This window comes from Lissotriton vulgaris, chromosome 2_1, assembly GCF_964263255.1.
Source record: "Lissotriton vulgaris chromosome 2_1, aLisVul1.2, whole genome shotgun sequence".
Taxonomy (NCBI): domain Eukaryota; kingdom Metazoa; phylum Chordata; class Amphibia; order Caudata; family Salamandridae; genus Lissotriton; species Lissotriton vulgaris.
This window is the reverse complement of record NC_141687.1, coordinates 527,262,513-527,290,366: the sequence shown is the minus strand read 5'-3', so window position 1 is coordinate 527,290,366 and position 27,854 is coordinate 527,262,513. Positions and strand designations below refer to the sequence as shown.

The window sequence follows — 27,854 nt, the reverse complement described above, 5'->3', positions numbered from 1 at the left end:
TGTAATTCAACCTTGTAGACCAGTTATCCTAGTGGTAACGTGGACAAAGCAGTCTTAGGCTAAACTCTGAAAGGCATGTGAAGCCAGCTGTTATACCATACACAACCCCCTTGAATACCAAATGAAAGGGACACCACACAGATATATATTGAAAATATATATTGATTTATTAACTATAAAATCCCCTGGACTCTTTATGAGCACAGAAGCACAAGTGTTAAATCACAAGACAGTTTAAAATACACAAAAGTTGCACAATATGGATGAGCCCTAGGGGCCACCTAAACCATATACTAAGAAAGTGGTATAAGAGATACCAATAGGAAAGGGAACAGGCCTAGGGCCTTGGGAATCGCTGGAGCTATTCGAGACTAGCAATGATTAAGTCGGGAAAGGCCCGCGGGACTCGGGTGCAGTGTTCAAAGTGCACGCACTTTCCAATGCAAAGTCTATGGTGCGTAAAAAGTACAAAGTTAGAAAGTTAGGAATCTTCCGAGTGACCTACGGAGTTGAAACTTAAGACACAGGCCCTTGAGATGTGTACCAGTGCAGGAGCACCGGCGGAGCTGAGTTACCTCACCCACAGGAAGCGGGTGCACAGGGTCGAAGTAGTGTTGGGTTTCGTCACGCTGATCGATGGTGCTTGGAGCTGAAGATGCTGCAGGCGGCTCGATGTGAAGAGTTCCGGTGGATCCAAGGGTGGATCTGAAGTTGTGAAGACCTGAAAGCAGAGGGGACAATGTTCAAAGTCACTAACCAGTGACTACCGTGGAACCAGATTGGAACCAGGCGATGTCGGGTGCAAACAGGCGTTGTCGGGAAGCTTCTTTCTGCAGCCACGTGGATACCCGGGGTCGAGGACGTCCAGGAGTCGGTCACGAGCTGCCCCACGCAGGCTTCTCGCTGTTGGCGGTGTCGGCAACTTGATCGGAGCAAACAGGCCTTGGCAAATGCAAGCCAGGCAGAAGTTGAAAGATGCTTAACACTCGGACCAGCAAGGTCAGAGCGGGTGCTCCTTTTTACAGGAGCTTGGGTAGGTCTGGAGCAACCAGATCTGCTGTGTAAATCGTCGGTTTCGTCGCCAAGATGGCCGCTGACCACGTGGCTAGTGGCCGGGATGGCGCGTCGAGTGGCACAATGCAAAAGGGCCCCACGCAGATCGTGGAGATGCTGGAGGGCTGATCTTCGGTGCAAGGGCTGCTCGGTGGTGGGGGTTCTCAGTCCCCAAAGCACAACGTCGAGGATGCCTCAGAAGCTGCGCAGTCAGCTTTTCGAGTGTCTTCCAAGAGGTCCGGTCCCACGTCACTCGGTGCCTCCACGGGTCCCTTCTTTGCAGGGACTGTGGATCGGGCTTTGAGAGGTCTGGGAGTCTGGTTCTTGTCGGGCTCTGGGCTCGGGCTCCGGCGGGAGGCGGCGGCAAAGCAGACGTCGAGTTGCTGGTTGGTGCCTGTGTTCACAGGGTGGCCACTCCTAGGCCACAAGGGAGATTCTCTTCAGTCTTCTGTGCAGCAGAATGTCGAAGTCCAGTCTTCTTCTTCGTGTAAAGTTGATTCAGGATGATCTGCTGTGCAATGGCACTGCTCCCACTCTTATTCCCAATCTGAGGGGTGGATCACCTACTAGGTCCCTCCTCTGGGAGGAACCAGGAAGGGGAGTGGTTACACGCCCTCTCCTTTGTCCAGCTCCTCGCCAGGACTGGGGCTGGAAAGCCCCAGAACCGGTTTGGGCTGGCTTATGCACAGGGACACCTTGTGTGCCCCAGGCATGTCTCAATCTATTCAGCCCTGTCCTACCCAATACACAAAACCCTGTCTGGGGTGGTGCTCGCACCTCCCAAGGCAGGAAACCCTTTGTCCAGGCCACCATCTGCCGAGTTTCGGTCAGCAGCAGGAGGCCAGACTCGTGTCTGTGGTGGCAGCATCCATTTTGTGATGCTGAGGCTCTGTTTAACTTTAACCGGGGTTAAGGCTACACACATGTCGTGTCCCTCTAGAAGGGTGAAATGCTATCCCCGTCGACAGAACTGTCGAGGGGATAGTATTCCAATTCGTATGACACCTTACTCGACATGTTTTGATAAAGTCAAACCAAAGATAGCATATAACCGCGAGGATTATAATGCACTTAAGAGTATATGGTATGGCAATATCCCGGAACAGCTTAGGGAGTGGTTCCCGACAGCTGTAGACAGGCTCAGCTCATGCTAGAGCACCATCTCACATATTTCCAAGCACTCTGCCTCCAGGATTGATGAGGCCTTCCATAGGAGTGGCTGATAGGAACATATGTGTCCAGTTTAGGGTTAGGCACAGGCATACTGTACCTAAGTAAGAGGTGATTACACCAACTTACCCCAGCTGAGTGATCAGCCAGTTGTGTCAAATATGGAGGCCAGGCCAGGGGTGGCACAATACATGCTGCAGCCCCTGGTAGGCCTTGGCTACACCTATGCCCTGGGTACCTATGGTACACTGTTACAGGGGCCTATAAGGTGAACCAATTCCAATTGTGTTATGCACCTAAGGTACATGGAGTCCATTTTAAGGAGAGAGCAATCGGCCTGGGGCCCTGAATAGCAGGATCCCAGGCCACTAAGTCAAAAACCAGCTAAACACCAGGCAAAAAGTTTGGGGGTAACCATAGTCAGATATCCACCTTCCTACATACCCCCCCCCCCCAAACGAAAGGAGATAAGGCTATCCTTGACCAGGTAAGCCTATATTGCCTAAGTGGCCATATAAGGAAGTACCAGCTCTGGCTTGGTAACCCCCTGTCTCATGGTCCACTAAGCAATCCCTCACCCTAAGGGTATCTGAGGGTCTCCACCATAGGGAATCTCTACCTGTGGTGTGTCTTTGCAAAGTCAAAGGCTGGTGTTGAGATGGAGTACTGAAGGGAGTCTCCTCTGTAGGGCTCAGCTTCCTCCAATCACTCTCCACCATGTGTGCCTTTCTTTCTTTGACTGAGTTGCACTGTGCTCTCAGGGTCAACCTCTGGCTACTTAAAGCTGGAGGCTGAGTCCCTCTGTTTGGCTTACTGGAGGGACAGTTCAGATTTGGGCCCTTAGGGTCCCAGGTTTGGCTGTGCCCAACAATATCCATCTGGGGGAGGTCCCCAACTACTTTTAAGGGGGATCCCTCAGGAGTTTTTAAAGTTTGCACCTCACTAGGGCTACTAGTTTCGGTGCCCCTAATCTGTTGATGAGGGTGCTTTATTTGACAGGGGGCCCTTTGGATCTCACTGTCCTTCTTGTCCTCTGCAGCCCTGGGCTGAGTAAGGCAAGGTAGAGAGGGGCAGGTTACCTGCTCCAGACTGGGTCCCACCTGAGAAGGGTCCACTGCCATCAGAGGCTCTGTTAGGCCAGGCCTAACAACCTCTGGGACAGTTCCTTCATCAGGGGTAAGATCAGTTCCCTGAGGAGGCTGATCCTTTCCTAAAGTCTGGTGGGAGGAAGATTTCTCTTCCTCCTCAATGCTCTCTGTTTGGGTGGAGTGATCCATCATTTCAGGCTTCACTCCCCATGTATCAGTTTGAGTTTGGGCTGTGGCCATCACAGCCCCACCAACCTTTTCAGGAGGAGACTCAGTTTGGGTATGGGCTGTTACTAGTACAGCCCTGCTACTCTTTTCAGGAGGGAAGTTATCTAAAGATGGGGCCGAGGTTTGCTCAGCCCTCCCAACCTTTTCAGGAAGGACATCTTGGATTGGGGCTGTAGCCATCACAGTCCCACTAACCTTTCCATGGAGATTTACCATTCTAGAATGGGTTTGCTGTTCAACCTCAGCCCAGGCTGAGATTTCCAAATCATTACCCAGTAGGCAATCTACAGGCAAGTTTGCTGACACTGCCACTCTCTTTGGGCCAGTGACACCTCCCCAGCTAAGATTGACTACTGCCATGGGATGATTGGTTTCTATGCCATCAATGTTTGTCACCTGATATTTGGCATCAGGTAAAAGTTGCCTTGAGGGGACTAGACATTCAGCCACCATGGTGATGCTAGCCCCTGTGTCTCTGAAGGCCTCAACTTTCAAGCCATTGATGAGGGGCTCCTGTCTATACTTGCTCAAAGTGTTTGGGCAAGCAGTGAAATTGGCAAACCCCATGCCAGTCTCATAGACAAGAGTATCTGAGTTAGGGGACCTGGATAGGCCAGAGTCCACCTGTCCTCCAAAAGTAAACCCACCCAAATTCTTGGGGGTGCTCCCACCACCTGGGGGACCACTGCTAACAGTGACAGGAGGTGTTGGAGCCTTACCTGGAGGTATATTCTCTTTATTGCCATTCTTGGGACAACAGCTATCTGTTTTGTAATGCCCCACCTGTTTACAGGTATGACAATAAGGCTTTTTCTGGGTTGTAGAAGTGTCTTGGGACCCACCCCCATTCTTGGAGTTTTGGGGCCCTGGGGAAGTCTTTTCCTTACTTTTATCCCCACCCTTCTCTTGAGGCTTGGTAGTCTCTTTCTTTTGGTCACCACCCTGGTTCTTAGGCCTGATCCTGGTTCTGACCCATTTGTCTGCCCTCCTACCCAATTCTTGTGGGGAGGTCAGATCAGAGTCAACCAGGTGCTGATGTAGAAGCTGATTTTGACAATTACTTAAGATTTGCTCTCTCATAATTAAATTATAAAATCCTGTATAGTCAGTAACCTTACTTCCCAGCAACCAGCCCTCCAGAGCCTTAGTGGCACATTCAACAAATTCAGACCAGTCCTGAGTCTGTGTCTTCTGGGTGTCTCTGAACATTAACCTGTACTGTTCAGTGGTTAAGCCTAACCCATCAATCAGAGCACTCTTCAGGACCAGGTAGTTTCTAGAATCCCCATCACTAACTGTGAGGAGTCTGTCTCGGCCTCTACCTTCAAAGGAGAGCCACAAGATTGCTGCCCACTGCTCCTGAGGGATCTGCTGTACCATGCAGGCTCTCTCAAGTGCAGTCATCCATTTGTGGATATCATCCCCAGCTTTGTAGGGGGGCACAATCTTACTCAGGTTTCTTGTATCAAAGGACCTGTCTTTATCCTTCTGGATAGTGCTGCCACCAGTGGATCCTAATCCACTCTCTCTAGGCTGTCTTGCTCTAGCAAGTTTCTCTTGGGCCAGGGCAACCTCTAACTCTTGTCTCTGGATCCTCAATTCAGCCTCTCTAATTTGAGATTCTCTCAATTTGGTCTCATGTTCCCTTCTCTGAGGGCTAGTCATCACCCTTCTGGGGTGACCATGAGAACCTCTAGAAGCATGGGAGTTGTCAGAGTCACCTGAGTGAGTCCTTCTCCTCCTAGGCTTCTGGTTAAGTCCACCTGGGGGTCTGAATGGGTTGTTACCCGATTCATTCCCAAGTAAGCTTAAGTTAGCCTGGTTCAGTCTACTGACCAGCACCTGACTATTTCTGTCATCATCTGACTCACTGCTTTCCACCTCCTCCTCTTCCTCCTCATCTACCTGAGGAGCTCCAGTGGTGGAGGCTTCCTCATCTACCAGGATGATAGGGGCAGGGGTGTCTACAGTGTCATCCTCTGAAGGATGGCCTCCTTCAGCATTCCCTGTGGGGTTTGCCTTAGAGGGCTTTAGAGTCTCAGACTGGTCTAAGAGCTCTCTTAGGTGGTCTGTAGTAGGGGAAGGCCCTGTCTTCAGACCCCTTAAGACACAAAGCTGTCTTAATTCCTTAAAGGAAAAAATAGCAAATTTGGATGGTGCCCTTGGAGGGTCACTCTCAACAGAGACATTCCCAGTGGAACCCTCTGCTCCAGACATTGCTCTAGTGTGGGTGGATGTGTTGCAATCTACCTACACTGGTGTTTACCTACTAAACCTATCTAGTAGTTGTAGCTAGGGTGTGCTACTCCCTTTGCTCTACAACAACTACGTTCAGTAGAACTTAAGTATACTAGTCTTGTTTTATATGTACCTAGCAGGTACCTGTATGATCTTTCAAATGATAATCTCAAAGATTGTAATGGTAAAACAACAGCAAGCTCAGATCCCAATCCGCTGCTCACCAATGTGAGAAGTTGGCCTGGTATATAATGCTCACTAATTCTTAGTGATCACTTTGTACCATGCCAAGCAACCCTTATGATGATGGTTGTAATTCAACCTTGTAGACCAGTTATCCTAGTGGTAACGTGGACAAAGCAGTCTTAGGCTAAACTCTGAAAGGCATGTGAAGCCAGCTGTATTACCATACACAACCCCCTTGAATACCAAATGAAAGGGACACCACACAGATATATATTGAAAATATATATTGATTTATTAACTATAAAATCCCCTGGACTCTTTATGAGCACAGAAGCACAAGCGTTAAATCACAAGACAGTTTAAAATACACAAAAGTTGCACAATATGGATGAGCCCTAGGGGCCACCTAAACCATATACTAAGAAAGTGGTATAAGAGATACCAATAGGAAAGGGAACAGGCCTAGGGCCTTGGGAATCGCTGGAGCTATTCGAGACTAGCAATGATTAAGTCGGGAAAGGCCCGCGGGACTCGGGTGCAGTGTTCAAAGTGCACGCACTTTCCAATGCAAAGTCTATGGTGCGTAAAAAGTACAAAGTTAGAAAGTTAGGAATCTTCCGAGTGACCTACGGAGTTGAAACTTAAGACACAGGCCCTTGAGATGTGTACCAGTGCAGGAGCACCGGCGGAGCTGAGTTACCTCACCCACAGGAAGCGGGTGCACAGGGTCGAAGTAGTGTCGGGTTTCGTCACGCTGATCGATGGTGCTTGGAGCTGAAGATGCTGCAGGCGGCTCGATGTGAAGAGTTCCGGTGGATCCAAGGGTGGATCTGAAGTTGTGAAGACCTGAAAGCAGAGGGGACAATGTTCAAAGTCACTAACCAGTGACTACCGTGGAACCAGATTGGAACCAGGCGATGTCGGGTGCAAACAGGCGTTGTCGGGTAGCTTCTTTCTGCAGCCACGTGGATACCCGGGGTCGAGGACGTCCAGGAGTCGGTCATGAGCTGTCCCACGCAGGCTTCTCGCTGTTGGCGGTGTCGGCAACTTGATCGGAGCAAACAGGCCTTGGCAAATGCAAGCCAGGCAGAAGTTGAAAGATGCTTAACACTCGGACCAGCAAGGTCAGAGCGGGTGCTCCTTTTTACAGGAGCTTGGGTAGGTCTGGAGCAACCAGACCTGCTGTGTAAATCGTCGGTTTCGTCGCCAAGATGGCCGCTGACCACGTGGCTAGTGGCCGGGATGGCGCGTCGAGTGGCACAATGCAAAAGGGCCCCACGCAGATCGTGGAGATGCTGGAGGGCTGATCTTCGGTGCAAGGGCTGCTCGGTGGTGGGGGTTCTCAGTCCCCAAAGCACAACATCGAGGATGCCTCAGAAGCTGCGCAGTCAGCTTTTCGAGTGTCTTCCAAGAGGTCCGGTCCCACGTCACTCGGTGCCTCCACGGGTCCCTTCTTTGCAGGGACTGTGGATCGGGCTCTGAGAAGTCAGGGAGTCTGGTTCTTGTCGGGCTCTGGGCTCGGGCTCCGGCGGGAGGCGGCGGCAAAGCAGACGTCGAGTTGCTGGTTGGTGCCTGTGTTCACAGGGTGGCCACTCCTAGGCCACAAGGGAGATTCTCTTCAGTCTTCTGTGCAGCAGAATGTCGAAGTCCAGTCTTCTTCTTCGTGTAAAGTTGATTCAGGATGATCTGCTGTGCAATGGCACTGCTCCCACTCTTATTCCCAATCTGAGGGGTGGATCACCTACTAGGTCCCTCCTCTGGGAGGAACCAGGAAGGGGAGTGGTTACACCCCCTCTCCTTCGTCCAGCTCCTCGCCAGGACTGGGGCTGGAAAGCCCCAGAACCGGTTTGGGCTGGCTTATGCACAGGGACACCTTGTGTGCCCCAGGCATGTCTCAATCTATTCAGCCCTGTCCTACCCAATACACAAAACCCTGTCTGGGGTGGTGCTTGCACCTCCCAAGGCAGGAAACCCTTTGTCCAGGCCACCATCTGCCGAGTTTCGGTCAGCAGCAGGAGGCCAGACTCGTGTCTGTGGTGGCAGCATCCATTTTGTGATGCTGAGGCTCTGTTTAACTTTAACTGGGATTAAGGCTACACACATGTCGTGTCCCTCTAGAAGGGTGGAATGCTATCCCCGTCGACAGAACTGTCGAGGGGATAGTATTCCAATTCGTATGACACCTTACTCGACATGTTTTGATAAAGCCAAATCAAAGATAGCATATAACCGCGAGGATTATAATGCACTTAAGAGTATATGGTATGGCAATATCCCGGAACAGCTTAGGGAGTGGTTCCCGACAGCTGTAGACAGGCTCAGCTCATGCTAGAGCACCATCTCACATATTTCCAAGCACTCTGCCTCCAGGATTGATGAGGCCTTCCATAGGAGTGGCTGATAGGAACATATGTGTCCAGTTTAGGGTTAGGCACAGGCATACTGTACCTAAGTAAGAGGTGATTACACCAACTTACCCCAGCTGAGTGATCAGCCAGCTGTGTCAAATATGGAGGCCAGGCCAGGGGTGGCACAATACATGCTGCAGCCCCTGGTAGGCCTTGGCTACACCTATGCCCTGGGTACCTATGGTACACTGTTACAGGGGCCCTTTAAGGTGAACCAATTCCAATTGTGTTATGCACCTAAGGTACATGGAGTCCATTTTAAGGAGAGAGCAATCGGCCTGGGGCCCTGAATAGCAGGATCCCAGGCCACTAAGTCAAAAACCAGCTAAACCCCAGGCAAAAAGTTTGGGGGTAACCATAGTCAGATATCCACCTTCCTACAGGGACTCTCCCTTAGCTCATTGGTGTTCAGCACAATAAACTACCACGCACCATTACTGGATTTTGCCTCGTTATTTCTTGGCCGGATTTGCTGTTGAAAGACGACAACTTACCTCATATATATAAATATATATATTAGAATGTGTTTTCTTGGAACACCTCTGAGTCTGGGCGGATTTTACATCCCCTGTGCCATAATTTTATTGTGTTCTCGTTTGGATTCGCGGGGAGTCTGTGCAATTTACTTCCCCTGTGCCATAATTTTGAATTTTTTTGGCTTTTCATCCACTGGTGGGTCTGGGAAAAACTTGCAGCCTCAGTGCTATGCTCTATTCCGCCTCTCGGATCCAGAGGATTTGGCACCTTGGGGGAACCTGCAAGCTTTCGGTGGGGGCGGTGAGGTAACGTTGCTTCACCCGCTGGTGATTCACCGCGGAGCACTCTGCTCACCCACTAGTTCCCTGCTCCAATGGGCAGCATGCCGGAGTTCCCCAGCTAGAGTGCAGCCGGATTTTGCAAGAATTAACGGGTCAGTCATAGTCATTTTATTCCTGCATTGTGCACTGTTATGACACAAGCTCAAGTTTTATCAGTGGCAGCGGCCGTGGGGAACATGAACTGCTTGGGCTCAGCCGTTGTTCTCTAATTTTATTGGCAGTTTTATTAACTGAGGCTCCATCCGCTGAGGGAAGGGTAGGTGCTCCTCACCTGTAGCACATGGGAAAAACGCATGTCGGGACTCTCCCTTGGCTCAGGATGATCAGTTCAGAATGGTGGAATTTGTCTCGCTTCCATGATACCCACAGATTGCGTATTAACAGTAGGCAACGACCTATCATTAACATAATCTTTTCTCCTGTCGGGCCACAGTGGAAACCAGTTTCCCCCTAGGTGACTAGACGAGTAACATCTTGGGTAGTATGGTAGAAGACTGGTCGGGTCCTCTGTGGGGTACTTGGAGGACTTCTCTAAAAATCTCCGGTCCTTCAGGGCATAAACTACACATATAACTCCTGCATCTCGCCCATGATAAAACACTCCCATAGTTGTTCCACAGCATTGCCAATTTTGTTTTCTTTCTTTGGCCCATTGGCAGTATGGGGAGGCATTACGAATTTGCACAGAACTTTGGGCCTGCGTTAGCCTCGCACATACCTCCACAGTCTGATCCTACTAGGACCTAGCAGCTCTGGCTCCACTTTGGATCAGGCGGTTTCTTCAAGCCTCAATCTTGTTTTATTCTTGGGACACATGTTTGCACACATGTGTCCATGTAAGCATTTGGTTTGGCTGGTTTTACGTTAAGGGCCCGGAAGTGTGTAGGCAAATTCAACAGTCTATATTTCAACATCAGGGGTTGACACACAGTGGAGGGCCCTTGGCTGGGTGCCCGGGCAAGCTTTCACCTAGACAGTATTCTTTTAGTGTTTTCCGACACTGAAGTAGGGACTCCTTTGGCAGTGGTCTCATGCCAGGAAGTAAGAGGGAGGAAGGAATAGTTCCCCTAGTTGCTCAACTTGTACCTACGGTTGTTTAGGCTGCTTGTTGCAAGCTTCTTGGGTCCAACGACGGCCGGGCACAGGGGGACGTCTTGTGCAAGTGTCATATATGAGGAGATCCTCTTCTCAGTGTTATAAGGGATGTTGCCTATGCAAAACTCATACTGGCAGTGATGGAGAAGCTTGCGGCCAGGCAGCTAATGTCATTGGTTATGGGGGCAAGCACGCACTTAGAGATGGATCCTCAACATCAGCCTAGACAGTCAATTAGACCCAAAGGCGTTCCCACTGCGCAAGAAGGGGCAAGTATTTGTCTTGTAGTCCCCCGCTTGCCCTGCAGGCCTCGGGGACACCCGTGCATTTGTCTCACACCCCATGGCAACGTAGCCACCTAAAAGTGGGTACGGCCATTGACATGCCTCGACAGGACAGGGCTAGCCACGCACAATATCTGGTAACGCCAAACTCTGACTGGGGGGGCTGGGCTGGGCCGGGCCCGATGACATTCACCAAAGCTGCAAGGGGGCATCAGGATGTCAGGTGTTGGATGCCCATGTCCAGTCAAGTCAGAAAATAACACCTGGCAAATGCCAGGGAGCTAGGCAGTGGCGGTAGCTGCCAGCTACTTGGTGGGTTGTAGTGCGAGAACAGGAGGAGGGCGTTTGGCCAAGACCAAAGGTAACCTCTCACCTAGCCAGCATTTACTTCTTGGTGAGTCAGGTACGATAGTAATGTTTCCTTTGCAGTTTCACTCACAAGGATGTACGAGTGAGGAAGTAAAAGTTCCCCTGTTGCACAACTGTATATAAAGTTGGATAGGGTGCGTGTGGTAGACTTCATAGGGTCCTACGAGTGCCAGGCAAAGGGGGACGAATAGTACAAGTGTTAAACACGAGGTGATAGGTTACACAGTGTTATAAGGGAGGTTGCCTAAGGTAATCTGTTGGAGGCAAGCATGCACTAAGAGATGGGTCCTCGACAGCATCCAATTCAGTCAGAAGTCTCGATGGCGTCCCACTGCTCAAAAAGGGGCAAGTATTTGTCTTGTAGTCCCCCTTTTACCCGCAGGTCCACTGGGACACCCGTGCATATTCAAACATCCCATGGCAGGATAGTCACCTATTGGTGGATTGGACACTGACAAGCCTGGACAGAACAGGGCTAGCCAATCTACTTTATCTGGTTACTCTAGCGAAGATGCATGTTTCAAACACTGACTGGGTGTGTGGGCCAATGCCATTCACCAAAGCTGCGAGGGGGTCAGGCTGTCAGATGTCTTTGACGGACGGGGAGAGGCATTAAGGGCCTAGTGCGGGACGCAGTATTTGCGGCGTTTCAGTAGGGTCCCAGCGGAGCCCCCAATGGGGTTTCAGTGAAGCAGGTGACACAGAATCTGGTAGTCCGACACCATTCTGGTGGAAGTATCAAGGGACACACAGGTTGATAGCGCGGACCGGACATCTGTGCCCGGTCTAAGGGTCAGCAGGCAGGGTAGGCTGCGTATGTTGGCCTTCACGTAAGATTCAGTGTCTTATAAACAGGCTACACACTCTCATTCCCTCCATCTTTTGGGACACCATGCTGTTTACGTCAGGGAGCAATGGTTTAGAACTGTGAACTTGTCTGGGCTTCGGGGCAAAGTATGCACCCTAGAAGGAGACCACAAGGGGCAAGTGGCAACCAGTCGGGGACGGGTGAACTTCTTTGGCCCGATTTCACACCCCTTTGCTCCCGTGGCATGTACCTCGGTTGGGGGGAAGTGAGGCAGCTGGCATTTGGCTTTGTTAGACTCTAAGCGACATTCCAAATTCACAGGGTGTTTCAGGACGATGGGGACAGTGGTCCACGTTTTGCATGGACCCGCTTTGCTCAATAGGGAGGAGGCCCTAGTAATAGCAAGTAAGGATGAATGCCGGCCTTGGTAGGGGACCCTGGCTGCGACGGTCGCCACACCCTGGGCTGTGGCGGAGTTACAGGGCGATCCAGAGGCGGAAAGGTACTCAGGGGTACCCTCTTCAGCAGCACAAAGGATGCTGAGGCCTAATATCCCCAGGAAGTCTGTGCGGTGGACCCTGGGGTGCGACGGCGCCCCGTTATCCTACGGGCGGTTGGAAACCTGTACAACCAGGGGTCGCTTGAATGCTCCGCCCCTCGTAGGGGGGGGGCGTGAGCAAGAGGGTGGACCGATGGTTCACTGGAAGTGGGAGTGGCTACCCCCTCACCACAACCTCTAAGCACTGATTGGCTAAGGCCACGATGCAAGTTTGGCCCATCAGGTGGTAGGCCGCGAGGGGCGGCTTGCCTTTGGATCGTCTGTAAGATAACCCACCTTGTTGGCATATTGTTATGCTAATAAACCTGCAGCGAATTTTTCCCAACAAAAAATGTGTCTTGTCTGCTTATTTATGCTGCATGTATGTTGGAGGGTTGGTCAGTGGGCCGATATTGGCACTATGGATTTTTAAATCGGCTGCGACCGCGGTAGCTGCTCAGTGCCTGAAGGATTTTGGATTTTAATATCGGCTGCCACCGCGCTTTGTTACTGTAGGCAGATGTAAAGCGCAGTGGCAGCCGATGTTAAAATCAAAGGCCTAACAATGAACTTAGCCAGTTGTACCAACTATGCTGCTAATAATCAGGGTGGAACACTTACCAGTCCTACGCAGCTTCCCAGGAGGATGAGATGGGCAATATGAAAAAGGCAGATGGCGAGTGACTTCAGGAAGAACGGCCCTCACCGCCCCACCATACTATAAATTGTATAAGGATATGCCCTATAGAGACCTGTAAATGTTTGTCAGGCCATTCATTTGTTAGAATGTATAACAATTAATTATTTACCAGTAATTGTATCTGGGGAAAATGTATTTTCCTCAGATCCTTGTAGGTTCCAAGTCATTGAGGCACGATATACAATAGTTTTAATGAGTCTTTGGATGATGCGTTGGGTATAAATAGTATATATGAAGTCAGTGAGTATGAGGAGTTTTAGTTTGTGACAGTGAGATGGTTCTCTTGTGTTAAAGTATCATGAATAAGTTACTATGTTCTAAAATATCGATTAGGATTATGAATGCATAAATAATGATAAACATTTGATTTATTCTATATAAAAAAGTTTTTGGTGTTCACATTTGTATTTGACTCTTCATATAGAGCATGTAAGTGGAAGTGGGTTGTTTTTCTTCTCTTTGTACTTGGTCCCTGTTCCGCTCCAACATCACTTTACATTGTAGAACCCTTTGCATTGTTTGTTGGACTAGAATCCTTCACGTTAAGCATTGGTTATGTTAGATCACGGTGCTTGATCAACTCAGGACATGTGACGATAGATAGATCCGCCTACCCCTCTCTATGAGTGGGCGGATTACCCCAACCAAAATGGTAGTCTAACCAAGAATCCTAAAACTGTTTTCCAACATTCTAATTTCCCTCCCAAAATACTTCTTTAAGCAGCAAAGACAACCCAGTCTCCCTTCAGCTGATATGGGGCGGGGGGCCAACTGAGAATTCGCTGGGAGACCCTTACACAACCATAAATATTGAGTGGCCTTGCTGTGCCAAATTTTTACATATATTATCTGGCTACACTAGCTCAAATACTGAATGATATCCCAACCAGCTGCGGTTCCTTAGTAAAGTTAAGCGCTCCCCTGCCAGATGTAGGTCATTAAAACGCAGGGTAATACCACACACACGTTTACGAGGCTTTTTCTTTTTTTACAAAGCATGCCTTTACCTAGTTTATGCCTTTACAATGCAGGTAAGTATAAACAATGTAAGGTATATGTATTCATTGAAAAAAAAAAAAAAAGGTTACAGAGACGTTATAGTTGGGCTCAGATTTCACTCCTACAAAACCAGTGAAATTCTAACTATACTTACGCCCCTGCAATGCACTGCTTATGACCTCACATATTACATTACACATGACATGGTCAGTGACATCACTGATGAAATCTCAAACAGAATCACTGATGACATCATCCAGTGAGTAAGAGTGTTTTCTAAATTTTAGGTGTGTTAAACACATATACTAAGGTACTACAAAAGTTAAAATAGCATACTTTCGGTATTGCTGGGAGTGATGCGAATTCTAAAATTGTGTGAGTGGCTGTATGACTGTGTGCATCAGAGTGGGTGTGGATTTCTAAGTGGCTGTATGGGTGTAATAGTGGCTATATGGGTGTATAAATAGGTGTGTGTAGGTGTGGGAGTACCTGTGTGGGTGTGTGAGTACCTGTGTGGGTGTGTGAGTAGCTGTGGGGGGGTGTGAGTAGCTGTGGGGGTGTGTGAGTAGCTGTGGGGGTGTGTGAGTAGCTGTGTGGGTGTGTGAGTAGCTGTGTGGGTGTGTGAGTAGCTGTGTGGGTGTGTGAGTAGCTATGTGGGTATGTGAGTGACGGTGTGAGTGTACTGGTAAAGTGAGTGTGTCAGTGGCTGTATGGGTGACTGAGTGGGTTTGTGGGTGGTTGAATGGGTGGGTGGTTGAATGGCCATCTGGTTGAGTAAGTATGCTGTATGGGTGAGAAATTGGGGAGAGGATGTGGTCTAATGGCTAGGGCAATAGACCACAAATCTGGGGAACCAGGTTCGAGTCTCGGCAATGACGCTCAACATCCTGTGATTCTGGGCAACTCACTTAATCTCCCTGCACCTAACAAATAAAATGAATGTATCCTTGTGTAACACAACTGGTGCTAATGTAAAGCGCTCTGATACCCAACACCTTTGGGTCAAGTTTGCACTGTATAAAAGTCTGGGAAGAGTGGATCTTATAGTGGGAGTTTGGTTAAGTAAGTAGGTGTGTGAGTGGCTGTACTGTAGAGCAAGTGTCCGTGTGAATGGATGTATGGGTGAGTGTGTGGATGTGTCAGTGCTTGTATGAATAGGTATGGAAGTGGTTGTGTGAGTGTGTGAGTTCTTGTATGGGTGAGTGAGTGGTTGTGTTGACAGACTGTATGGGTGAGTGAGTAGGTGGGTGGGTATGTGACTGTTTGTGTGGGTCTGTAAGTGGGTGTAAGAGAGGTTGTATGGGGTGGAGTGGTTCTGTGGATTAGATCATCAGTACTGAGATGTCATCAGTGATGTCACTGACCAGATCATGAGTGATGCAAGATGTGAGGCCGTAAGCAGTGCATTGCGGAGGCATGAGTTATAGTTATCTCACGTATAACTGCTGATTTCACTGCTTTTGTATGAGTGAAATCTGAGCCTAACTATAACATTCCTGTAACCTTTGGTTTTTTAAAACCTATTTTCTAACAATAAAGTCCTTGTAACCTCTAGTTTTTAAGTGAATTTCTATTATTTTTTTTAACTAGTAGTCACGTTTGCAGAGTGGTGGAGAAAGTGGGCGGGCCTCCAACCAGCTCTCAGCAATCCTGCAGTGTGGGACTTACTGGAGGTAACAGGGGAGGTTGTTGGCCCCCCAACAACCCTCAGCAGCAAAGGAGACTTCATCCCTCCAAGTACTACGCCAGGAGGTGAATTTGCAGAGTGGTGGTGAAAGGGGACGAGGCCTCCAATGACCTCTCAGCAATCCCACTGTGTGGGACTTATTAGAGGTAACAAGAAGGCTTGTTGGCCCCCAAGGACCCTCACCGTGCAAGGAGACTTCATCCTCCAAATAGTAGTAAGCCAGGAGGCACGTTTGCAGAGTGATTGTGATAGGGGACAGGGCATCCGGAGATCTGCTGGTCCGGGTTTTTTCAAAGATTTGTTTTAGTTTTATTAGGGAAGGGGAGCTGCACGCCCCTCCTTCCCTGGACCTATTCCAGTCCCAGGGACACCATCCCCTGGGCCAGGCATTTATGGAATTGGGAGGGGGGCTAATTTCGGCCCCAGTGACCCCATCCCTCGGGGGTGGCCTTTATTTTGGGTGTCCTGGGAGCCCAAATGCCTCTTGAGGGAGACCGCATTGCTTTTAGACATAGGGAGCTGCTGAACAAGCAGCTCCCACAGTCTAAAAGTAATTTTGCTCCACTTCCAGCAACCAAGGGCATTTTCAACGCTCTCGCATGCTGAAGTGGAGCGTTTGCTCTGACTTGCAGGGAGTGGCAAAGTTCTGCCAAGCCACAGCAAACAGATATGTCTGGGGGTGGGCAACCAGGGACACAGCAGGAGCTGGCCTTAGAGGGTGGCGGTTCCCAGGGCCATCAAAGGCTCCAGGAGGGGCCTTCTGGACACTCGCCTTTTTAAAGTGTAGGGCTTGCCCCAGGGATAGTGGTGGTCCCCAAACCCCAGAACGGCCTGTGAGGGGGCCGCGCAGCCCCCATCCCAAATTTTTAAAAGAAGATGGCCCAGGGGAGGTGATGGTCTCCGGGACCATATGGAGGTGGGGGAGGGGGGGTTCTGAGGCTCCCCCAATACAAATTGATCATGGCTCCGCGTAGGTGGTGGTGGTGGCCTTTGGAGGAGGGTATTGGGTTGAGGGGGCAGTAAGCGGACTCCCCCATAAAAATGAATTCGCCTCGGGAACCTGTGCTTCGTTTAAAAAAAATAGCGATGAGGTTTGCGAATCCAGTGCGACTCCTGCCGATTTTATTTCTAATGCTTTTTTAGCCCCCCTGGACCCCCTCCCAAAGAGGACTAAGGGGACATGGTATTTATACACGGACCCCTTTTCTTTTTTTAATGTTTTTATCTGGGACTCAGCTCAAGCAGAGTCCCAAGATGGCTGCCAACACTTCCTGGTTTCAAGTGTTGCCAGCCAATCATATCTCAGCACGAGATCGGGAGGGGTCGCGGATCCTCCACCTCCCTATACATACACAATTTGAAATTTCTTTACATAACTCCACAACTACCGAACGGATTTACAACAAATCACAAACGAGGCACTTCCCTAGACAAACATCTACCTGCCAAATTTGGTGTAATTTCAATCAACAGTTCGGGCTGTTGCCGTGTCTAAAGGTTCTATGGAAATTAACATGGCATACCTAGGTTTTTTTGACCCCCCATTTTTCTTGGCCCCCGCTTGACGGACCACCCCAAAACTTTCCATACGCCACAAGAATTACCAGGGCACTTTTTTGTGAAAATGTTATGAAGATTCGTCAAACAGCGCAAAGTTATAGGCAAGTCACGGAAACTTGGTCCACGACCGGCAGTAATTAAATATACATTTTGGAGGGTGGGGGGCCAAACCTCCACCTTTTTTTAAAATAAATTAATTCAATTTGTTTTTATTGAGGGAAACAAACCCAAACCTCCCTTTATTACCCTTACCACCCTTACTATGCCCCTATCCACCTCATAACCATAAGCACACCCGTATCACCCAATACCCTTACCACCTTTAAGGCCTAAAAATATACTTACCCCCCCCCCATGCCCCTACCCACCCCTAAACCCTAAAATAAATCCCTTATCCTATGCCCTTACCTACCCCTAAACCCTAAAATACCCTACAACTCTATACCCCTACCATCATCTAAGTCCTAAAACACCCTTACAACCCAATAACCTTACCTACCCCTAAAGCTATCCTTACCACCCCATGCCCCTACCCACCCCTAATTCCTGAAAATGCCCTTACCAACCTATACCCCCTACTGACCCCATACTCTAAACTACCCTTACTACCCCCTTCCCCCACCCACCCAGTAACCCTGAAATACCCGTACCATCCTATACCCCTCCCAACCCGTCAACCATAAAAACATCCTTACCACTCAATACCCTTATCCATCCCTAAAAATATCCTCAGGACCCATTTTCCCTACCCACCCCTAAATCCTAAAACCCTTACCACCCATACCCCTACCAACCCCTAAAATACTATTACAACCCTATACACCTACCACCCCATAACCCTAAAAACTCCCTTACAACCCAATACTCTTACTCTTAAACACTTACACAACCCTCATCAACCTATACTCACACCCATCCCTAAACACACACATATACAAACACCACACACACACACATACCTACCTTAACTGTACTTACCATGCATGGTAAAGGCATATAAGTGGTAAAAATCTGCGTGGTAAAGGCTTTGCTTGGTAATGCCTGCATTGTAAAGGCTGTTTCCCCTCCACTGCACCCAAGTGATTTTAGGGACCCTTAGCATTCACCCATTTGCAGTAAGGAATGACGTGGACGTATTCGTGTCAACGTGCCAGATGTGGTGAGGTTTAGCAAAACGTTTGACACTTGATATGCCCAATTCTCCCCTACTGCCTATGGCTGATAATCAGTTGCTCCTGCCAGTCAAGGAAAAGTTAGTGAAGGAGCTGATACACACAGTCGACTCCCGGTGGCCGTTCTCGATGGTGTCACTTTCCTTTTTCCTACAAACATTCCTTGGCCACTGTAACGCCACACACCTCTAGCATGGTTATGTTACCATGCATTGCGCTTCACTGTTAGGGCGGGTTCCTCCATGTTTCCTAGTGCACCACTGAAATGTCACTCCTTAACGCATACATCACTAGAGCAAACGCGGGACACTCTACTTCCTTTTTGTATTCCACAGTTTTGTCCCATTAGCAAACACAAGGATATGATGGACTGAGTGCTGAAACTTATCAGACACCCACCCCCAGTCACAGTTCTTTAGTTCAATTCACCACTCCAGTTCAGACCCAGCCATATGCAAATCAGTCTTGACCCTGTGCCTTATGGGAACTGTCCATCCCGAACTGCCAGGCCAAGTCTTCCTTGGACCGGAAACAAGCATCCTGGGACCGGTGTTGGGGTAAAACCCCTCATCAGGCAGGCTAGCTTGAATCCAGCAGCAAAGTGAGCAAGGGGCCCACGTATGGGCATACCCTGCCAAATTAGGGTGAACAAAGCAAACACAAGGAGATGATGGGCTGAGTGCTGAAACTTTTCAGACACAGAGACCCCCCCCCCCACCCCCCCCCCCCCCCCCCAGTCACAGATCTGGGTTGAATCCATCATCGTCAGGAGGATTCATTAGGCCATCGAATATCCGATAAGATCTGGCCAAATTGTTATGCGCAAGTGAAGGATACACCATTTCATTATACGCATAAATAAGTACAGTTTAAATACCTGCACCAATACTATTATACTCTCCAAAAGTGGTCTAAATTTGGTGGCAGCGATCCACGTATACGTAAACGATGTAGTTTGGCAAATGCATTCTTCCTGCATAAGTCCGGCCTGAGAGTTCAGATGTATCGGTGAGCTGTCTCTGCTATTCTAAGTGCTTAGCTCAGCTCCCACATGAACACTCTCCATAGATGGCTCTGTTGGACGATACACCCGCACTGCTTAAGACGACCAGATGTTTGACATCCATGATTCTTGTCGCCAAGAGACGAGTGGCAATAGTAACGATGCAGAGGAGGCCCCAACTATAAATAATTGGCTTCAGGATGATACTTACTCCCATGACACGACAGAACAAAACGTGGATATTCAACATCCAGCTGCCCGTCCTAAAGACATATGGGCCCCTTTCCGGTCTTCCCTATAGCGAGCAGTGGAGGCCCGTTTCCCTGCATGTTCCGTGTGCTCAATTAGACTCATTCTTGAAACACGTTACACATTTTAACAATTTGGATATAGTTTGAAGGACCAATCATCAAAACAATCACAACCCTTAAATAACTTTCTCAAAATGGTGTCTCCTAGTGGGTGTTTTTCTTCCAAAGAAAGCAATCCTTCATATTCATATGTGGCACTCAGCTGTCAAATCGGATTTTTTTTAGCAAAAGATGTTAAACTAGAGCCGATGACATTCAAACCGGATTAAAGTCTGTTCTGCTTCCTTTCTCTACAGCAGTGTATCGATTTCGTGTATTACATGTATTGCTATTATACAAAGTTTCAGTAATCAGTGTAGTATCTAGGCTGTCAGACCAAAGCTGAGTACCCATCAAGAAGGCCCACATTGCAGTGAAGAAGTTGCCAATGCCTGTCCAACGATCACACAGTACTATTCAAGAGCTACGGCTCTAATCCTTCACACTTCCTGTAGAGAGGCCTCCAAAATGCATCAAGTGCCCCTTATTTGGGACCCAATGCCATAACATGCCCAACAGGACACCATTCTGCAACTGATGCTGTTCAAAAGGATGCCGAGCCAGCCAAAAAGTCATATGATTAACACATGTTAAATAAATAAGTTATGCTGCTTAGTTCATGTTTATCTCGGCCTGTCACCCAAGGCCTGTTCAGAGACCTAAAAAAATACAATACATTAGGAAGAAACAATAACAGTAGAGCAATTAAGAAAGGAATAAAGAAAAGGAAAAAAATGCAGTGCCTAGCAGCTGAGAGGTACTGTGGGTAAAGAACCCTTTGCAGCTACAGGTCTAATACTACAAAACACTCAAACATTACGGTAAAGCCCACTACTATGCGGTTAATAAGTACACACTTAAGAGACTGAAAAAAGAATGTCAGCACTATACCTCTTCCTTTCCAGGCATCAAAAGCATCCATCATGTTCTTCAACTCCGCTGGAGAATAGTAGCTCCAGATATACTGAACATTATTTCCAGCTTCTCTAAGTGCAGAAAGTGAAAAATGAGTAGGCAAATGACCTTGGGGGACACAAAACCTAAACTACACAACTGTTGACAAAAGAAGTTAACATTTCTAAGAATAAATCTTCACAGTTCATTTTCCACACTTTTCGAATTTGCTGTATATAAAGACGCAATATTACATACAAGAAATGTTTGGGCCAGTAGCACCCTAGGCACTATCACGACTCTTCACGAGTAGACATGCACCATCTGGGAGAGATCCCGGACACCACGGATGCCGGAATAAAGCACTGATACACCCGAAGGTCCTGGGCCTTTAGAGCACCATTGGGGGATCTGGTTCCATTGACTGGCTCCAGACGTTTTGGGAACTATGACATTCATCTGGCTACACTCTAATGACCCCAGAGATACTATTTTTAGTTTTAGTTGATTCCTAGTCATAAAGGTCCATTCCCAGTGTTAAAAAGCGAAATCCTACGATGAAACTGTCACTGTTAAGTCTGATTTGTCAAGTGTTAAACAAAAAAAACAAGCATTTGTAATGCAATCGGTCTCGCCTTCGGGACCTTGTAAGTGTTTAGCGATGCAACGCATGATCACACACTACCGGAACGTAGCCTCGGTCACATATATTTTTAGCACAATGACATCCCTATGTGATATAATCAACAAACACATGGACGACCCAACGATTTCCAATGGTTATCATACATATATATTTTTTAATTATAGAAGCACAAGCAAAAGCAGTAAAGTAATTATTAATGGCACCAGCTACTAAACGGGAATGCACATTGATGAAATACTTGGGATAATCACAGGCTTGCCATCCAGGAGGTGGGGAAAGATTACTCGGTAAGATGGCTCATCAAGTTAAATGAATATAAAAGTAGTCAATATGCTTTTAATAAGCGCTGCAACTGATACGTTCATAGGACCCGGATCCCCCAGCATGCTCCCCGCTCCCTCCTTATAACATGACGACCCACATGAAAATCAACAACAGAGATTTGTGTGGGTGTAAAAACGGCCATGTTTAATATTTAGACAATTCATAAACATGACAAGGCATTTCAAATTCATTACATACAGTTATCAACACAATTTTATTCTTGACTTCCTGATCTTCTTTCGCCAGATTAAGATTCTAATCCTCCAGCACTAAGGGGGGCTTCCGGCTCCCCTCTTCCCTGCCGTGCATCCACGCGAGGTGAAACCCACCTGCGAACCATGAGGGGTGAGCCCCCAACCTCTGATCCTTGTCCGCCTTCTCCAGGGGCCCACCCTCCGACCACCAGGCTGACCAGGAACCCAGGAGGCTCGTAACCTGTCGCCCTAGCCTCCCCAGCCGGGGCCCTATTTCACAGCGGAGAGCTTACCGTCTCCCCCCTCAGTGCTAGCCTAGGGAGTACGCAAGGCGGACTCCCGTCCATTCCGTCGGTCAATTGTACTGTCCCAAGGTCTTTCTACCGCCACAAAGGTGATCAGGGCCCAAAGGTCCGTCACCTTCCCCACCTGCGCTCTGCAAGAAAGACCCTAATCCTCTGACCCAGCTCTATGTACCGATGCCCGATAACTGCCCTCCATCTTTGCGATACCTCACCTCACCGGAAAAATCCATTCGGTGCGGAATGTGACACCGGCAGCCCTTCACTGAGCCCACCTGGTCACATCCAACCATGTGATACCTCACCTTTCCAGAGACTGGAGACCCTTCGGGTGGAATGCTACACAAGCGGCCCTACACTGAGCGGGACTTGGGCAATTCCTACTTGAGCCGCCTCACCGAGACATTCCAGGCTCTCGACTTCTTCCAAGGGCCGCCCGCCCCGACACAGGATCCCTGTTTCCTTCAGGCCCAATTGCCATACCACTCGCCACTGCCATAGTCGCCTTGCAGCTTGTCGCATGGACGAGTGCCACATGCCACCACCACTTTCGCGGGCACATTACTGAACAGGAGAGAAATAGAAAAGTCAAGCATGGTCATTGGCAACTCATAGCATTTCTGACACTACAATTCTGGTCAAATGGGTCTCCTGCCACCGTTGGACGACAAGCGCCCGACCTATTCCATTGCGCTGTCTGGTAAGCCTGCTTCTGCAGTTAGCGTTGCCCCACCTATCCTGCCCGAGAGGGCAGGGGATCCCAACATGCTCAGTCCCGGTCCTACTAACACTACTCTGAACGGCTTGCTGTGGTACTGCCACAGATAGTCAACATATTACAAGTAAAGCCCCAGGCCAGTCCCACTCTGCTGCGCGCCATGGAAACTGTTATATACCTTTCTATGGCAACGGGCAGCCCGTCTTACCCTGAGTATTCCTGAGACAAATTAAGTGAGCCCGAGTAACTGTATAGTTTCTGAGCCCATGGGGATCGGGCCGTCCTGTTCCGGGGATGCTAGACACTAGGCGGGGATTCAAGAACTCTATGTGCTCGCTGATCCATATAGCCTATGCATACGAGGGGGGGGGGGGTGCATGGGGCTGCCTGCCCACAAACCTAGCCTACGATATCCCAACTTGACGGACCCCTCTTGGGTATATGGGAACTACACACCAATTGAAGGCGAGGTCCTATGTTATCTGACAAGGCGACCAGCCCATAGAAATCTAGCTACTTCTTATGCCCGAAACTGGCCTACTTTCCCAGGATGATGGTCTTGGAGTGAATTAATGACGCAGCTTATCATATGGTTTCGCCTCCGGAATTAGCAGTACCGTGAACCGTATATACACGATAAACTATAAGCCATTAAGACTACTATGCAAGGCACCCACATAGCACTATCCCCTTTTGCCTTCATTACTAGCCCTAAACCCCGTAACTTGATGGTAAGGGAGCTTACCTACCCTATTTAGATCCCCCAGGGCTGAACTTCAACTCTTGTACGTTCCACCCCTACTAATCCCTTTATTCAGTAATCCTCACCCACTGACAACCCATGAAGACTTGCCCCCCCACGACAGCCTGCTCCCATTAAGTTTCTCTACGAACTTATTGTGGATCTGCCAGCACCATGCACTTACCAACCAAACCCCACCGTAGGGAGCAAGATGTGAACAAACAAAACCATGGCCCCTCATCACATCCAGGTTTGATTACCAAAATTCTGAAGCATAGTTTAGAATGATTGCACATACTGGACATTTTGCATTCCCACTGGATGAAAGCATTTTAGTTGCCCCACTAAGGAAAAGCAATGCAGTACATTTTTTGACGCCTTTTACTCCTGTAATCACAGTAGGTCTTCCAGATGTTTTGTCACACTCATCAGAACAGCATATCGATTTTTGCACCATAGTGTGATGCACCATTGCCCATTACCCTTTTGATGCGTTATCCTGGAGCCATGATAGGCTGATCCATTCGTGTTCTTATGGCCCTGCAATAAAGATGCAAGACTTCTCAAGACCTACACACCGAACATTATGACGTCCTGGCACATTACTGAGTTCCTAAATATCGTCACCCATATTCTAGGTCATGCTTGCACTTTACTTCCTATACCAGGGATGACTCTGTACGTGGCATATGTATTGTGCCCCTAGTTAGCAAACCACGGTATCTGTAGACTAGGAACTAGCCAACCTGCCGGCACCCCGGGGTTTGGGCATACAAATGAGGTAAGTGATGGCGCCACCAATGGAGTCCTGCAAGATGTTAGCCGCTGAGGATTAAAGTTCCTTACATAGTTCGTCACTACCTACAAAACATTATAACCTGCCCTAGTACTCAGTTAATCCACCTTCAATGTCTGAAAGGCCGAGTCAGCATAGCAGAAATGCAAACCCTTGATCTGCACATCACCGCATATCACATCACCAGCTCAGTTCACTGAGTCATCCTGCTACTTCTGTGGAGTACTATTTCAGGAATTCTCCAATATTTAACATTCGCAACGCACGCCACGCAAATTGTTATATTATGGTGATTATCACAACATAGCTGTGCGAAACACACTCTAAAATTTTTTTTTTTTTATGCGGTTCCAGTTAAGAATGCAAAATGAGCGCATGCCTTGAAGAACGTGTAATAGGCATAACTTGATAATCGAAATCACGAGGAGCAAAATGCGCTTTGGTCCAATTGTTGTGCAGCATCGCACATATGCCACACATGTGACAATCGAGACTAAATATATTTATGGCACTTGTGCCCGTTTTGTAATTGAGGTAAAGAGGTCGAAGCGTTTTGTTACCCTGAGGCGAGGTGGGCCAGACGCTATTTAGCTGTGCTAGCACGCCTCATATACCTCCCAACAGAAATGTAAAACGAGATACAACGAGCAAGATTGGCAACAAACACCTTAATGTGATATTGTACGCCCAAGTGATCAACATTGTATACCAAACGGGAAGGCGGGGTCATGCTGATAAAGCGTGTATTTAGGTATGATTTCCCGGACCGATGTGATACGAACTGTGCTCAATCACTGATGGAAAGTCTGCTGGTCTAGGACCCCTGCAAAGACAGCACTACGTCCCTGCGCCACCTGCTGTGTCATTGGCGACAATCACAAGCATAACAGGCACCGCCCGGCTGTCGTGGGGCAGCCCAGGGGCAGAATGGCAAATTAAATAAAGCGCCAAAAGTTCACAGCCATGTCCAGGCTAAACCGGGATTTTTTACTGTAGCGCTATCTCCCAAAACTCGTATGCCAGTTACTCAACCGACCGGACACCATTAGTAACTGCCCGACTGGGACGGCACCCGTGAGCAGGGATGTGTCTTTAATATGGTACCTTACCGAGGCCGAAAACTACAGTTCTTATGTTTAATAAACAGAGACCTACTAACTGTGAATACTTGTTTAAAACAAATCAGCCGCTAAAGGTGAGGCCCGAACTCACAACCTCGTCATGGCCCAGTGCAAGTACTGCAATACAAGAACCACGCGCTAACTGATAGCGCCACCGGAGCTCGTTAATAGAATCATCACAATTATGGACAAGCAGCTAACACAACGTAAGTCATACAGTTGCTCAAACGTATGGTGGAATAGAAAGGAGGTTAACTGCCTTTCCGTATACTCATGCTCTTTTAAAAGCCAACCTAGATGCGGCCATTTTCAAACTGGTTCATGGAAAAAACACTTCCACCTGGCAGAACAGGACATCCATTTCAAACCAACTTGCAAGCAGAAAAAAGGTGGGTTTACCCGGGTTAACCAGTTCGGATATCATCCCCATTGACTCGTTCCTGTGCAGGGCCGTCACACCGAAGCTGCAGGTTCTGCAAAATTCACTACTACTGAAAAGCATACTCCGCCGATCTAACGTGAACCAACGTGCCTATCGATTTTCTGGCATGGTAACGTGGAATTTATGGGCTTTCGCCTCTCCACGGCCCCCTCAGTTTTTTCCGCGTGGTGCACCAACCTTAGGTAACACGATTCTGGAGTTTTTCCCTCACGATAACCGCCACAGCCTCTCCAGCGCAGCGCACTGTACCGCAACATCATAGAGTCATGAAGCATCTACCGCCGCATAATTTCCTGACCATACAACACCCGACCCATTTAGTCCCCGAAATGCAACCGCAGGCCCCGATGTGACACCATCCCAAGGCTCGAACCGTGGTCTCCCCTCCCTGTATGAAGGCCCCAGGATAACTGAGCATTCACGAAGCTGCCTGGTTTAGGCGGGAAACGCGGTCACCGATTCCGAAAAGAAAAGACCCACTCTGACTCCCCCGCAAGGTACTAGCAGTACTGCCCAAATCCGACTGGAAACACCTAAACTTTGCCTGTACAAGGCCTTCTGTGCCGGGCCCTAACTGGCCCGTGTGTATTTTCCCCCCGTCTACTTATCTAGCCATGCCAGGCCCTGATACCGTCCCCCTCAGCCCGCCCACGTCGACCAGGAAGGAGCCCCCAGGCCCAGGGACCCTGCCGGCAGCCGCAAACCACAGGAGCAGACTCAATACCCAGACACCCCTCCCGTAATCCGCTGCTGCACACAGGCCCCCCCGGCACCCGACTCCTTACCTGGCGAGATGGATGGCTGCAATCCGACGCGCTTCTCCTCCTCGTCGTCTCCCATCACGCACTCGGCTGTGGAAAGCCTCCGACCTCTGCTCCTACCTCCGGACAAGGGAATTCGGGAATTTAAAATTTAAACTAAGTTTAAAACTAAACAAAGGGGGGGTTGAAGGAGAGGAACGCTTCTGGGAGGCCGCCACGATCCGGTGCAACAGAGGAAGGAGAGGCCGGGGTCCCTGCCCCTAGCGCCTAAATAGGTCACCAGGCTCCGCCCTCTGTCGCACCGGAAGTGCGTCCTCCCACCCTGGAAGTGATAAGCGGCCGGTCGCCCATTGGGGCAGACCGGCCACCCCTATCTAGATCAGGTAGGGGGCGGGGGCCGGGGGGCCGGGTCCTAAGTGCGCGCTTGCCGATGCTCTGCTCGCGCTTGGCAATAGCTTCTGCTGCTTAAACGTATAAGGATGAGAGTCCCAGTCAACAGGGCTAATAAGAAAGGGTTCAGAAATAACGGAGGCATGACTTAAGTGCTCCCCGCCTCTACTTGGGCTTCTCGTCCACAGACGCTTTTAAACTGTTTGAAGTCAGCTAGCAAAGAAGGCCTTGTATGCCATCTCCAATGAGCTGGTAGGGCTGGGGCAGGCAGTTGCTATTTGTTTCTTATAGTAGCACTCCTGGAATCTACAATATTATACAAAGGAAAGGGAATGCAAATCAACTGACAACTTTTGTATTCGTTTTTTATTCAGCTTGTTCACTGTTGCATTTTTAGTATTAAATCTGTTTTTTGGTAAATTGGGAGCACAAGAGACAGAACAACAAGTGCCTACAACCCAGCGGCCCGGCTCAGCATAGTACTTCCGTGTATGCAATTCAAAGCCTATGGTGGTACCACAAATGATTAAACACAGCAAACCGCCTACAACCCCGAGGGGCCGGCCGCGTCGTTAAATCAGACCGCTATGACAGAATAAGCAATGTGGCCAAGTGGCCTTGTCCTAAGAGGCTTAGGCTAGTGACTCGATAAAGAGAAGAAAAAAAAACGAACCCCCCCTCCCCACCCGAACCCCAGCTCCAGCTCCCTCCCCCTTCCCTTCCCCTCCCTCCCCCTCCCCAGGTCCGGTTTGTCCCCTGCATATGGTAAG

The 27,854-nt window shown here is 48.9% G+C and overlaps 1 protein-coding gene across 3 annotated transcripts in view; it reads right to left on the bottom strand.

The window, feature by feature from the left end:
• The window catches only part of KCTD18 (potassium channel tetramerization domain containing 18), a 317,171-nt gene that overhangs the window by 129,014 nt on the left and 160,303 nt on the right, over window positions 1-27,854 (bottom strand). For all 3 annotated transcript variants that reach the window (XM_086955463.1, XM_086955462.1, XM_086955461.1), the window contains exon 6: window positions 20,646-20,740. In XM_086955463.1, the coding sequence (XP_086811589.1) occupies window positions 20,646-20,740 (95 nt within the window). The remainder of the gene's footprint in view (window positions 1-20,645; window positions 20,741-27,854) is intronic.